Source organism: Acipenser ruthenus, chromosome 45 (genome assembly GCF_902713425.1).
Source record: "Acipenser ruthenus chromosome 45, fAciRut3.2 maternal haplotype, whole genome shotgun sequence".
NCBI classification, from domain to species: domain Eukaryota; kingdom Metazoa; phylum Chordata; class Actinopteri; order Acipenseriformes; family Acipenseridae; genus Acipenser; species Acipenser ruthenus.
In genome coordinates, this window is record NC_081233.1 from 8114406 (window position 1) to 8128341 (window position 13936).

General features: G+C 44.4%; 1 protein-coding gene across 1 annotated transcript in view; it reads right to left on the reverse strand.

The window, feature by feature from the left end:
- Positions 1 to 1584: 1584 nt before the first annotated feature.
- The window catches only part of LOC117400872 (electroneutral sodium bicarbonate exchanger 1), a 36851-nt gene continuing 24499 nt past the window's right edge, over positions 1585 to 13936 (reverse strand). Inside the window, exons 15-25 of the mRNA XM_059013168.1 lie at positions 13568 to 13673; positions 13072 to 13233; positions 12402 to 12515; positions 11364 to 11525; positions 10743 to 10994; positions 10244 to 10312; positions 9353 to 9526; positions 8563 to 8700; positions 7057 to 7160; positions 6115 to 6231; positions 1585 to 4761 (exon numbers count right to left, since the gene is read on the reverse strand). Of these exons, the coding sequence (XP_058869151.1) occupies positions 4752 to 4761; positions 6115 to 6231; positions 7057 to 7160; positions 8563 to 8700; positions 9353 to 9526; positions 10244 to 10312; positions 10743 to 10994; positions 11364 to 11525; positions 12402 to 12515; positions 13072 to 13233; positions 13568 to 13673 (1408 nt within the window). The 3' untranslated portion in view covers positions 1585 to 4751. The remainder of the gene's footprint in view (positions 4762 to 6114; positions 6232 to 7056; positions 7161 to 8562; positions 8701 to 9352; positions 9527 to 10243; positions 10313 to 10742; positions 10995 to 11363; positions 11526 to 12401; positions 12516 to 13071; positions 13234 to 13567; positions 13674 to 13936) is intronic.

Genomic DNA, 13936 nt, shown 5'->3' on the forward strand with positions numbered 1-13936 from the left:
CACGCTGGCTGAGGTGATTAGAGTGGAGTTCCATCACAATGCCCGTCATCGCGGGCCCCATTGTTCCTCTGCTGTGCTGGCTCCAAGGCTCGGGACCTTTCACTGCTCTGTCCAAGATTCCCACGTCAGGCCAATTTACCTGCCTGCTCTCCCAGCTCCCAGCCTCCTCGCTGCTGCCTGTCGACACGCCTGTGATGCCATTTCATTGCATGACTTCATAACAGAACCCTTTTTCCTTTTAAATGGCTGATGGAAGGGTGCTCAGTGCTTTCGTAATGCACGCACACACACATTCCATTCACAAACTATACAGAGCACTATACCATTGTTTGCATTGTTTTTTTTAAATACCTTTAATGTAACTGCTTCAGGTTTTCCAGCATGGGACCACATACCCACACAGAGTACTGTACCAAGAGTCGCTACTGCAGATGGTATTTTAAACACTGTTATGCTCATTACCTCTTTCAGCACTGCAGAGCGCTCTAGTGGTATAGGAAAGAGAACTCCACTCTCAACACTGCAGAGCGCTCTAGTAGTATAGGAAAGAGAACTCCACTCTCAACACTGCAGAGCGCTCTAGTAGTATAGGAAAGAGAACTCCACTCCACACTGCAGAGTGCTCTAGTAGTATAGGAAAGAGAACTACACTCTCAACACTGCAGAGCGCTCTAGTAGTATAGGAAAGAGAACTCCACTCTCAACACTGCAGAGCGCTCTAGTAGTATAGGAAAGAGAACTCCACTCTCAGCACTGCAGAGCGCTCTAGCAGTATAGGAAAGAGAACTCCACTCTCAACACTGCAGAGCGCTCTAGTAGTATAGGAAAGAGAACTCCACTCTCAACACTGCAGAGCGCTCTAGTAATCTGGCTTCATTCATTATAGAGCCTGCTGTCTGCAGGGCTTGCTCCTATGATAGCACACTTGTGTTCTGATACAGTGAGCATTGGCTAAGATCACTGTCCTACCTTTCCAGCATGTCACATGAAATGGAAATGTTTGTGTGGTATGATTATTCCTAATAGGAGCCCCTGCGGTCCCCTTAGTGCAGTACCGCTGCATTGCCATTCAAGAACATTTGGTAGCTGCGTTTAAACCAAGTCCTTATATGGATACTGGCCTCAAGTCAAGGTCCTTTACCTGATACTGTGCTGCCATCTAGTGGATATAATGCATTACAACAGCAGTTAACATCCTATGCAATGGACTGCTTTGTCACAATTTCATCGGCTTAATATCACTTGTTACCTTCTAGTGAGTCATATTAAATTAAAACAACAAAATTAATTTGTATTAAATACATAAGAAGCGAAGGTTATCTGTTAAATATTTATTTACGATGTTAAAAAATGCCAGCATATCTAGAAATACATTTCCGACTTCCTTGTTCGTTAGAGACAAAGTCTTAACTCTTTATTAAAATGTTTTCTTTTTTGATGTTTTCTTCTGAAATGATTCGCTGTTCTACAGAATTTCTCTCTATGTACACCCCCCCCCCCCCACCCCCCACCCCCCCGCCCCCCCGTCCTATAATAACAAAATAAACTGGATTCATTTTGATTATTAACGTTCTCTGTGCAGATGGCAGGATTGCAGTTGATTTGCAGATTACCTTTAGGACAGAGCATTTAGTCCTCTGTTGCAATGGCTCTCAACCCTTTTCTAACTGCAGGGATGGGAATAAGTCTCTCTACATTGCAGTTTGATCAATTGTTTACTAGGAGTTTAATAACACACACCTGAGGTTGTTACCTAGGTGCTGGACGCGAGTGAGAGGCGAGGCAGGTGCAACAGGAAATAACAGGGGTTTGGACTTCGTTGGGGTAAATTTAGGTTCATTTTACCTGTTAAATATGGAGTGGAGCGACCCTCCAGGACCGAGATTGGACCCCCACTCTCAACTCTACAATTTGTTCGCAGAGCTTACATGCACAAATAATCAGCACTTCAATGCACCTTTTGGATTGGTTTATTCGAGCACATGTAAGAATCGATTGGAATTGCTTCTCTCGTCGAGAGAGTGAACGTGTCTCTTTAATTTACACACACAGTGGTACAATAGGATGGTATTGCAGTTGACAGGTAAACACATTCACTTTAACAAACAGGTATCTAGTATCCACTGCACTGCCTGAGCAGCTAGTTATGAGGCGCCACACGACAGCATCAACATGACAGTACAGAACAATTCACAGAGTAACCGCGTCTGAAATATTCTTCAAGCACATTACTTCACTTGTACATTTTCCCCAGTAATATATATTTAGGCCAGACTTGTAAAATCTAGATTTAGGACATGGCTTCGGAGCGGTTTGAGAGAGACTTGCACTAAAAAATACATTGGTACAGTACAACACCTGCTTCTCTCTGCAAATCCAAATTTCAAAGTCTTACATGGTTTACAGAACATGTGCACTTCTGGTTACACGACTAACAGAGCTTTTTAAAGACTTTTCTTTTTACAATAAAATACATTATTGATATAATACATATAACTTTTTTTGTTTTCTTAAAACAAATTATATATAATCTCTATTTCTACACATTACTTACATTGCGCAGATTACTAAGAAATTATACACTAGAAAAAGTGCCTTCACTTTCCACTCACCCATTCTTTCCCAAAGCTCTTTTTTTAAAATATGTATTACATAAATTACATAAATTCAGCACTGAGGTGTTAAAATGGAAACTGATTCTTAAGAACCCAGACTAATGCATTTTAAAGGTTTTGTTCCTATCAATAATATTCATAGTGTTGGATTGAGATTATTGCAGTAGTCACTGATGAAACAGAATGGATTTTCTTACCCCAGCTAGACTAATGCATGCGTTCGCTCTTGGTGCCTTTTCTCGATACTGCGCTGTCGTAGTGTGTGCTTTGATAGCTTTTGTATTATTTTTTTATTAATTGGTCTTTTTTTCCGAAACGACGTACAGAGACTAGGGGGTGAACTATGCATCTGCTGCAGAGTCGCTTCCAATAGGAGCTTGTTTGTTTTATGTCTCATCCGAAGGACGGAGCACAAGGAGGTTAAGCGACTTGCTCAGGGTCACACACAGTGAGTCAGTGGCTGGGATTGAACCTGGAACCTCCTGGTAACAAGCCCCTTTCTCTAACCACTGGACCACCAAGCCTCCTTTCGTTGCGTTTACCATACAGTGCACGTCTTTTAGAAGTGAAGAAAATGTGGTGGTCAAACCTGTGCTTGCGATCGTGGCAGTTTGAATCGTGTTCTGGTGTAGTGCGACCTGGTTTTCATTGCTAGCATGTTTCCAGGTGTTAGGTAGTTGCTTCTAATCCAGTTGAGAGTGCGTCTCTCGTACATTCTGTGCTTAGTCCGTCATAGAAACGGCGTAAGAGAAAGAGCACTCTCAACTTGATTCAAGGCAGCCACTGAACACTTGCAAACATACAAGTCACTAAATCTAAATTAAAAAAAAAAAAAAAAAAAGACAAACCCTGATATTAACGTAGGTAATCTGTTTCTATAGAACCTGTTGTGGTTTAAATGTTCCGGATGCTTTGTGGTTGACGTTCTGAGTGCGTGATCTACCCTCCTCTGGTGTAGCTGCTACTAACAGGTTCCAATGGGGGGACGCAAGTTGTAATTCTGATTAGTCCTGAATCCCTTTTAAACGAAGCCCTGAACCATGTTCTCCATCCACACGAGGCTTAAAAACACGTTGCAGATTGACACTATTACTAAACACTGCAAATCTACCGACTGCAGCTTTCCCTATGTGGACGAGAGAGTCTGCTGTATTACCAGCATTGCTTTGGTTCAGCTGGTGTGTGTTTTTAAAGGCGTTTAATAAATGATTTGTGCACAACCCCTTCATGTAATTGACAATGGGGTTTGCAAAGTGACTTTTAAAGTATTATTGTTGGCTTTTTATTAATTATTTTTAATAAAGGTTTCAGTTTGGGTGAATGGCTCTAGTCGATGCTGATATATGGCTATACGACACCTTGCTTTGAGTTTTCAAGACCAGTCCCTGTTCAATAAAGTGCATAAACAAGACAACGTACGCATTAAATAAAAAGTGTGTAAGTGCTCCCTCGGCCGTGTCCTTCCCCTCCCAGTCTGACAGCTTCAGTAACAGACAGGATGCCGACGGACGTGTGAGAAGCAGAACTGGAAACGATCTCTCTCTCTCTCTCCAGCAAAGTTAAGGAGGGTGCAGACTGAGGTGTAGGAGATGAATTGCTCTCAAGATAATTTTGCGAGAAATGAGATAAAATAGACCAGCTATAGTAATATCACATTTCACAAACTAGATTAGAATAAAAATAAAAAATAACTTTTATTATTCAGTGCCTAAATAAATAAATTAATAAATACATAAACAATTAAAACACATTTAAAATATTAAGAAACGTAATAAATTATAAAAAAACCCTGCTAATTAACTATTAAATTTCCAAACAACATTGTTTTTCTTACATTCAAAATTTCTTAAAGAATGAATATTTTGTAACGCATTATAACGGACTGCGGTGTAATTAACACAACTCTGCTGTTATCATAAGAATGGTTTTAAATCTGGTCTATGTGTCGGAGGGGAACCCTGCTCCCTGCTACAGTGGGGGAGGGGGGAGGGGGGTCTCTTGACTGCCCAGTGATACAGTTGAGAGGTCGCCCTGCTTTGCCGTGTCTTTGCAGAGTCTGCTGGCACAGAGTGCTGAAGGTCTTCCCTGAGTCACCATGCTGTGTTCATGAACATCTTCACAGCCAAGTACTCAGTTTCAAACATTCCTGCAAGAGAGAACGAGGAGGACACAAGAAATGAATTCCTTAACCAACACTCATAAAGGGGGGCAAAGCTGTTGGACTCCCAGTGGACGCTTTGCAATAATCCTAAACCTCAGTTCAGATGTGTGAATACATGAACAGGCTCACAGACGGTAAACCTAAATTATAAGCTTCTGTGTCTGCAGAAATGCTAAGCCTTGGTGTCCTTTGCCTACATAACTTCTTCACCAAGAGTGGAAGAAAGCTTCACTACATCCAGTAATAGAAGTAGTTTGCTGCCATCTGCTAGTTGAGATCAGTTCTCACCTCTTGAAGCTTTGTTAAAATTGCCTTTTAAAGCGGACATAGTTGGAGCACTTGCATGTCATTTGTGTTTTTGCCCATTAGCTTTCTGTGCACTGTGTCACAGGCAGAGCTGCTTCACTGTTACATTCCCAGCAGACTCCAACTCCTCCCCTCTCCTCTCAACCTGCTGGCTACTGCAGCATGCTGTGCTTAACAGTTCAGCGTGAATAACAGCACTACCATTGCTAGAGCACTACATCAAAAGCAGGGCATTCAGTTCACCCCCAGACGTCAATTTGGAACCTTCCTCATAACCAATTGCACATTACAGTATTTCAGTAAATAATTCAGGGTAGCCAGGGGTGTAGCCACTCGATACTGTGTGTGTACATTTTTGCAAGCCGTGTGCCTTTTGCAAGCAACATTGAGCTCTCTGCATTGCAACATGAGCAACACCATTTATTCTCGTGGGATAGTGACTGGATGGATGTTGCAGTGTATTTGCAACCGGCTTGCATGTTCCCTGTCCCTGCGTGGCTGTGTTTCAGCTTCCTGTTGCGCACAATCACATAGCAATTTAGCGCAAAGCTTTCTGCGTGACTGCAGTAACAGACTTGCTGCGATGTAGACCGGGAACCCTGTCAGCCTCTGTATAGAAGCACTGTGAAGTACGGAAGCCACATTTATACAAGGGCAGTGGTTCACAGGGATGGAAATGAAGACTCCTATTGCACAGCAGTTTGATCAGCCCCAGTGTGTATAGGTAACAAGCTCAGGTGTGTGTTCTTAAACTTGTAGTAAAACCAGGAACGGGTCAAACTGCTATGCAATGGGAGTCTCTTTTTCCCATCCCTGGTTCAGTTTCAATTACTGATGTGCATTCCCCCCTACTGCAGACTGTTCACACTCTTTCTCTGTGTATTTTAAAAGGACTGGCTTCACCCCTGTTCTTTGTTATCTTGCTAGGAACTGGTGTAATAGAAAAGCGAGAAAGCATTGTGGATTAAAGAAGGGAAATGTGTCATTTTGTATCACTATTGCACTTAGTCAATGATAGAGGAGTGCCCTTGCCTTGTAGTAGAAACTGGGACGTCCTTGAGATTAGAGCCGTCAGTGTTCTTACCAAGAGCTTTCCACACCGCAGTTCTAGACATTTCATCAGAGATATTAATGTCAGATGGGTCACACCTACAATAGAATGTCACATTTTAACACGGGGCAAAGCAGGTTGAACAGGGCTGCAGTTTCTTAAATCTAATGGTACAGTCAGTGGACCAGCAGCTGCACTTTCTGTGCATATATTTTTTTTAAGAAATGACATAACTTGCACTGGAACAAAAGGATGGTTTCATAGATCTGTCATTTTTTAAAATCTTTTGTAACTCAAATCGATTTGAGCATGCGCACACACACACAGTTATTCTGATTGACTGAGCCTCAAACGTTGTTGCTGTGCAATATATCCTCCTAGCTTAAGCAATGGGATCGGACATCATGAAGTACAGTAGAAAGGTAATACTGTAAGAGAAACTGAAAATGTGCCAACAGGATTAATACCAAAAGGAAATAAAGTACACGACGGGGCACTAATAGGGTTGTGTCTCATGCAATAGATTTCTTTGGAATTGCAGTAATGCATTGCTTCATTCTTTTCATTTATCACAGATCCACTGGTGCATTGCTGTCCTGGAGTAAAGGGTCGCCGGGTCTAACAGCAGCAATACATTCAGCGCTGGCGGTTTTACAGAACACACACAGACAGGAAGTGATTGAAAACTATTACATTGATTAAACAGGGAGAAGGCGAGCTTAAAAATCACACTCCATCACACCCCGGGACTGCGATCAATCAAACGTCACAGGAAAGAAATGTAAATCACGCGAGGGCTCAGGATAGCGCCGGTGATCACAGTCCCCATGCATCCCCTTAGCTTGCTGTTTTAGTCTTAAGTGCCAGAGAGCAGGGCTGTGCAATCTGAGTGCTGCCACTGCCCTGGCTTGAGAGTGGCTTACTTGGAGTTGTTGTTCTTCCCGGGGCTGTGGAGCAGGGTGCTGCTCTCCATCGGGATCTCGACTGGCTTGTCCTCTGGTGCCGCCTCCAACATCTTTGCAGATTCCTGAGAAACAAACGTCAAGCAACTGGCACACTTCAACTAGGTACATTAAAGATAAAAGGATAAGGGGGAGTGCTTTCGTTGAGTTAGGGGACTCATTCCAAAACAAAATAGGGGACCCTTATGCGCTGGTCATGTCCGTCCATCTGGCGCACACTACACGCAAGCGCGATAAGTACCTTGCTTTTGCACCAAGCTTCATTCCAAGCCTCCTGTAGACATTTCAAATTGCATCTGGCTGTAATCCGATAAACATTCGGTTTTATACAAATATTTTTAACCTTTTCAGTTACTGTGTGATTATTAGGCAATTGAGGACCCTCTGCATTTGGCTGCAATGGTTTGTCTTTTATAAGGGAGTAGTGTTTGTGTGGTTTTAGTGTTCTATGTGCTTGAAAGCTGATATTATTTAAGCATGGGCTGTCATACTGAATGTGTTGTAATTTCTGCTATTTCTTATCTTGCAGGTCTAGTCGGGTCTCAAACTCTATCGGAAGGATTCAGCCTCTCCATTCCTCCGTTTCTCAGGGTGAAGCTTGAGCGCAGGGCCAACGCCACTTACATCTACACGACTGCTGGAGGAAACGATCCTCTTTCCAAAATAATTTCGTCAGGACTGCTTGGACTGCTGCTCGTCTCAGATTTATTTTCAAACTTGTTTGTAAACTTCTGTTTTTAAACCGATGTTTGTATGCTTAATAAATCTCTCTTAAACTTTGTTGTTTGTATGTCTGTGTATCTTGTGAATGACAGGTCTCTGACCAATAAGAAAATTTGAGGGAGGGGTTTAGCTTCTATTTTTGGCCAATCAGGCAGAAGATAGTAAAAGGACAGTCCTGTGACCTTCCTAATTTAGGTATCTTTATGACGAATCAGATTACAGTTGTGGAGTGCTTGACAGTTTCTTTAACCAATTTGATAGCTCGGATGGGCTGTTGATTTAGTTTTCATGGTTCTTCATGGACCAATCAGTTGACAGTGGTGGCATGATTGACAGGCAATTTAACCAATAAGAGAATTGTGGGTGGGTTCAGTGTTTATTTTAACCAATCAGAGAGCAGTGTTCAATGAATGATTGACAGTCCTATTAACCAATGAAGGAACATCACATATGATTGACAGCTATGCCAGCCAATCGCAGCAGACTAGGGCAGAAAATTAAAAATAATGCAAACTTAGAAGCATTGCTCCATTTCCAGCCAGATCAATATATAAAATATCAAACAGCTTAATAATTTGATGGCTTGCATTTTAGAACTACTATTAAAATTACAAATAATTGCAATGAAGAATATGCACATGATTCTACCATGAGCTTAATTCTGGGCTTTTTTTAAAAAAAAACAAACAACATATTTAGATCTTTAGCAGGTTCAGGGAGCCCCCAGCTCTCCACGCCCCGTACCTCCTGCTCTTTAGCCCTCTGCGAGGCGTCATCCAGCTTCTTCTTCTTGCTCTCTGGCATGAGGTCGTCCAGCCAGCTCAGCTCTCGCTTGGAGAAGCCCAGGTCCATCAGCTTGCGGATAAACACCAGCGCCAGCACCTGAAGCAGAGGAAACAAAGCTCTGTGTCTCCAACCACATCACCAGGGCCACCAGGAAGCAGCTTCACATTGCAGAACATTCAGCATGCCACATGCATGCCATACCCACATGCTGGAGCAAAATGAATGAACCCAGCTGTGCAGAAAGAAATGCATTTGAAGCATACAACAGTCACCACAGAGGTCTAGGAGAAACAGCTACCAGACACCATGCTGGGTAATTCCATGCTCTTACAGCAAGACACTGAACGACTGGCTTCACAGACCCAGATCAGCACTGATCTTGGGACATACCTTCCCTAAGGTACCCTTTGGTAACCAAAGTATAGTGCGAATCTGGGTTCGAGAAGGGAAGTCACTGAAACCCAGCCCTTGTACACTCCCAGAAACTGCCACTCTGGTGACGCTTTTGGCAAATTCTAACCTCGTCTACGTCTAGAGATAAAATACAGATTTTCTTCATAGCACCGCTATCAACATTTCAGTGTTTCTATAGAGATCAGTGGGTATCCACAGTGAGATATCTCTCAAGTATTTATCCCAAATTTTTGCCCATATGGGGGTCTGGGAAACCAGGCATGGGAACGGTTTAAAAATCAGGGTTTTCCCCTTTTTTTTGCAAAGTTAGTTGGTACTGAAATTCTTTTCTCACCATCATGGGGAAGACGATGGCGGCGGGTGAGGCTTTGATGACCCAGAGCAGCACGAGGCAGGTGAGCTGGATGATGGTGAAGAGGTGCACCTTGCGCAGGGGCACGTGCCTCAGGTAGATGAAGTCCGGCTGGTGCTTCGGGGGCATCGCGAACAGCTTCAACCGGTCAAAGAACTGTCAAGCCAGCCAGAGACAGAGAGATAATGAGTGATGATTCAATACAGGATTTAATCAACAGGTAAAGCCATGTGTGTGTGTCTATGGACTTGGGTTAATGAAATTGGCACACACCTTTCCAAGCAGACAAAAAGAGAGGATTGCATTGCATTTCAAGCCTGCCCTGGACTGGTGATACCACACTTTCTGTTAGGCAGTGATCTAACCAAGCCCAGGGCAGGCTTGAGGCATGGAGGCTGAACTGCTGCCTCACCCCCTAAGAGAAAGGGTGCTCCCTCCAGTCCAGAGCAGGCTTGAGGCATGGAGACTGAACTGCTCCCTCACCCCCCTAAGAGAAAGGGTGCTCCTTCCAGTCCAGGGCAGGCTTGAGGCATGGAGACTGAACTGCTCCCTCACCCCCCTAAGAGAAAGGGTGCTCCCTCCAGTCCAGAGCAGGCTTGAGGCATGGAGACTGAACTGCTCCCTCACCCCCTAAGAGAAAGGGTGCTCCCTCCAGTCCAGAGCAGGCTTGAGGCATGGAGACTGAACTGCTCCCTCACCCCCTAAGAGAAAGGGTGCTCCCTCCAGTCCAGGGCAGGCTTGAGGCATGGAGACTGAACTGCTCCCTCACCCCCTAAGTGAAAGGGTGTTCCCTCCAGTTCAGAGCAGGCTTGAGGCATGGCGACTGACCTCCACCACGAAACACTTTGTGTTTGTATTTTCCAGCTGTCTTACCTGAATTCCCTTCAGCGAGGAGACCCCCATGTAGAGGAACACACCGTACAGCACAGGCATGGGGATGAACTGGAAAAGAAAAGGGAACAAGTGCGGAGCTTCAGGTCCGAGTCCCCACTACAAAAGGGCTCCTGTGACAGGCTACGTCGTGTTAGAAACGGCTTTCCTATTACTATTCAGACGCTGTGTTCGGGGACTGTGTGGAAACGGGTTCAAAAGGGGTTTCAAGGCAGGCTGGTCCCATTAGTTGCAAAATGAGATAAAAAATTATGTTACTTGGAGTAACTTTGTAAGTTCATTCATTCATTCAGTATTAGTTGCAAAATGAGATAAAAAAATGACCTTACTTTGTAAGTTAATTCATTCATTCAGTATAGAAACTGTTCCTTCACTCTCCCCACCCCACTGAAGCATCAGATAACGTCAGCTATTCCCACTGTCTTTTAAAACATGCAAGCAAGTGCATTCCTGTCGTATGTTTTGCATGCTTTGGCCTCACCTGCAGGACTCCGGTCATGAAGACGGAGCAGCCCATGAGAACGAAGATCATGAGCCCGGTGAGACGCTGCTCACGGATCCCCAGGAATTTGGGCTGCTCCCCCGGAGCCGAGCACTCCGACTCCAGCTTCAGGCTGTTCACGTGGCTGATGGAGAGGACCGTGGCAGCCACGAACCACGGCAGCCCCATGATGGAGCACACGCCCAGCATGACACCCACCACGAGCAGATCCAGGTGGTATCCACACCCCTTCTGCGCAGGGAGACAGAAACACAACAGCAGCTTTACAACCGGAAAGGAACGAGACAGAGAGAGTAGTGCTCAGGTAAAACTGCCAAGATGTTTAACAGTTTTTTTTTGTACAGTTTTTCCTTAAAATATCTTTAGCTGCTTCCCTTAGTTTCTTGCAGTTTTTATTTTTAGTTTCATATAAAAAACATTGCATTACGTAACTCTCTCACGACTGTATTGAATAAGAAAATATTGTAAATATGGAAGTTAAATTGTTTTCAATGGGTGAATGATTATTTATTTTTTTTACATTAAACAAATCTAGTTTGTTGCGTGTTGGTTTCTTCATGCAAACAAACAAAGACTGTTTCATGAAGCCTGCTTTCCTACCACGAGTTTGTGCTCCTTCCTGTTGATGATGACCGCCGTGATCTGCTGGTCCATGAAGATGAGGATGGTGCAGAGGAGAGCCGGGATGATCGCTGCTACAACCGTCCACCAGGGGTTTGGACCGATCGGGCTAATGAGCCAGCCTCGGTCATCTCGGGTGGGCTGCAAACACAGACAGGGTCAGCCACAGAAATACCGGACCACCCTTTAAAAAGGTTTCCCCTAGTAAAAGCACAGCAAAGTGTGAGAAAGCACAGCGAAAGCACGGTAAGGCATAGGTAAGCATTGTAAAAACACAGAGAGGTGTGTTAAAGCATATTAAAAAAACAACAAAAAGCACGGCAAACCAGAGTGAACTATAGTAACAGGCCTAGTATAACCGTAGGTGAAGCTTGTAAGCAATTTTGAACAGAGTTAAACATCGGGTTACTTGTGACAATTTTCCTTGATAAGTTTGCAGGCTGTCTTGTGCACAAAATGCTACGGATCTGAAGTACTGCCTCGTGCTTTTATCTGTAGCTTCAAAACAGCCCAGGATTCTCCGTTAGCACTTTCAGAAGCCAAGTAAAGTCGATCAATGTTGAGGCATCAGCAGAACGCCTCACCACCTTTCCAATGGGATGTACTGGCCTTTGGGTTTGCTGTCACAATGCTCCCCAACAGCTTTAGCGTTTACGGCTTTATAATGAGAAAACCCAGCCGAAGCTTTATGGACGGACTATCTGCAGTGATGAGAAGTGGCAAGAAGTTACCATTCATCACCCAACTGGCAGTCATTACCGATTCCAGGGTCAAAGCCGCCTTCCATGCATTAGAGACTGCCAGGGAGACAAGATCGATCGATTCTCTGATCCCTTACAGCAAGCTGATCAATAACCACGGGGGTGTCTGCCCTAGCGCAGTCTCTCCATACCAGTTTACAGGGCCTGGGACCCCTGCTTTGATCCGCGTGTGTGGATTTGTTGCTCCGGTAGATGTTGTTTAATCTGAATGCAGTAACTGAAGCAATAAAAAAGGAGTCTTGTGCCCAGATCCTACCTTGAAGTCTCTGGGCACTCTGAGCTTCTGTGAGGGGATTCCTAAGGCGTAGTCGATGAGCACCATCGTGACAATGGTCAGGAACACAGCAAAGTCGCTCACCATGGACCGCACCTGAACACACAAAGCAACACGTGAACACTGGGCTGTACCGGACACACCTCCTCCTTTATAAAGGCAGCCCTTCAATACCGCTGAACCAGGCAGCATGACTACTGCTCCCAGTACCTTATCATGACCTTCTTGCTACTAGGGAGAATACCAATAGCACAGTCTCTTAACTACGGCTCCAAGGCGTTCGTCCATATATAATTGAATATATAATTAGTCACAAGCTAGTCACCCTTAGGGGTTTGTCAGTATACTAATATCACAATGCGATACCCTTCGCAAATTGCAGGTTGCAATACAATGCATGCAATGGACCAGATTGGCTACTTGTGTGATGCGTAATAAGATCAAATATTTATGGGATGTGCTATTTTGTTAAAAGAAAAAACACAATTAAATGAGACGGGGAAAGTGTGTATGCATGCTCTCTATAAAACGCACTAGTTCTTCGATCAGGGACCACCTGGTGAACTGCAAACGAGCAACATGGTTGTTTTGTAACAGGATGCAAATGACCCATGCCTCTATGACGGTACAATACATGGTATAAAAGACTCACCCTGGTGGGGAAATAGCGGCTGGTCTTGAACTGCTTGAGGAAGCTGGACATGGCAAAGGTGGCGAAGAAAAGGATGGCCGACCAGAAGAGCACGTCGGGGGTGTAGGGCCCGTGATGACCGCAGGAGGGGCCCACGAACTCACCGTGCAAGCTGCGGCACTTCTGCAGGACAGACACGAGAGAGGGGCGAGAGGACTGAGAACAAAATCCTTTACAATGTTTGAGAAAATGCAGGGTTATTCAGGGATGGAAATAAGACTCCCACTGCAAAGCAGTTTCACCCATTCCAGGTTTTACTACCAGCTTGATTAGCCACAGTGTGTATAACATGCTCAGGTGTGTTTTATTAAACTCAGGAATGGATCAAACTGCTATGCAATGGGAGTCTTATTCATGAATGGAAATAAGACTCCTATTGCATAGCAGTTTCACCCATTCCAGGTTTTAATACCAGCCACAGTGTATAGGTCTCTCTCTGGTAGATGCTACAGCTTACCTCCACAGTCAGGTTTGCCCAGTTGGCTGAAGATGCTGTGATGTTGTTCTGCTCCCAGTGTTTCAGTGTCTCATTACTGGGGTTGTCCGGCTCCGAACACCTGCAGCTGCAGACGGGATAAAAGGAGGACTCAGAGAGAGAGAGAGAGAGAGAGAGAGAGAGAGACAGAGAGAGAGAGAGACAGAGAGAGAGAGAGGAGAGAGAGAGAGAGAGAGAGCAGTCTGGCACTCTGACAGCAGTCTGGCCCAGTTAATGCACAATCCGGCTGAATCACTTTGGGATACTTGACTCCATATTGTATAAATTATTTACTGGAAAAAACTTACAGGAACCCTCCTGATGAGCAGAACATGATTTATTTGTTTGTAT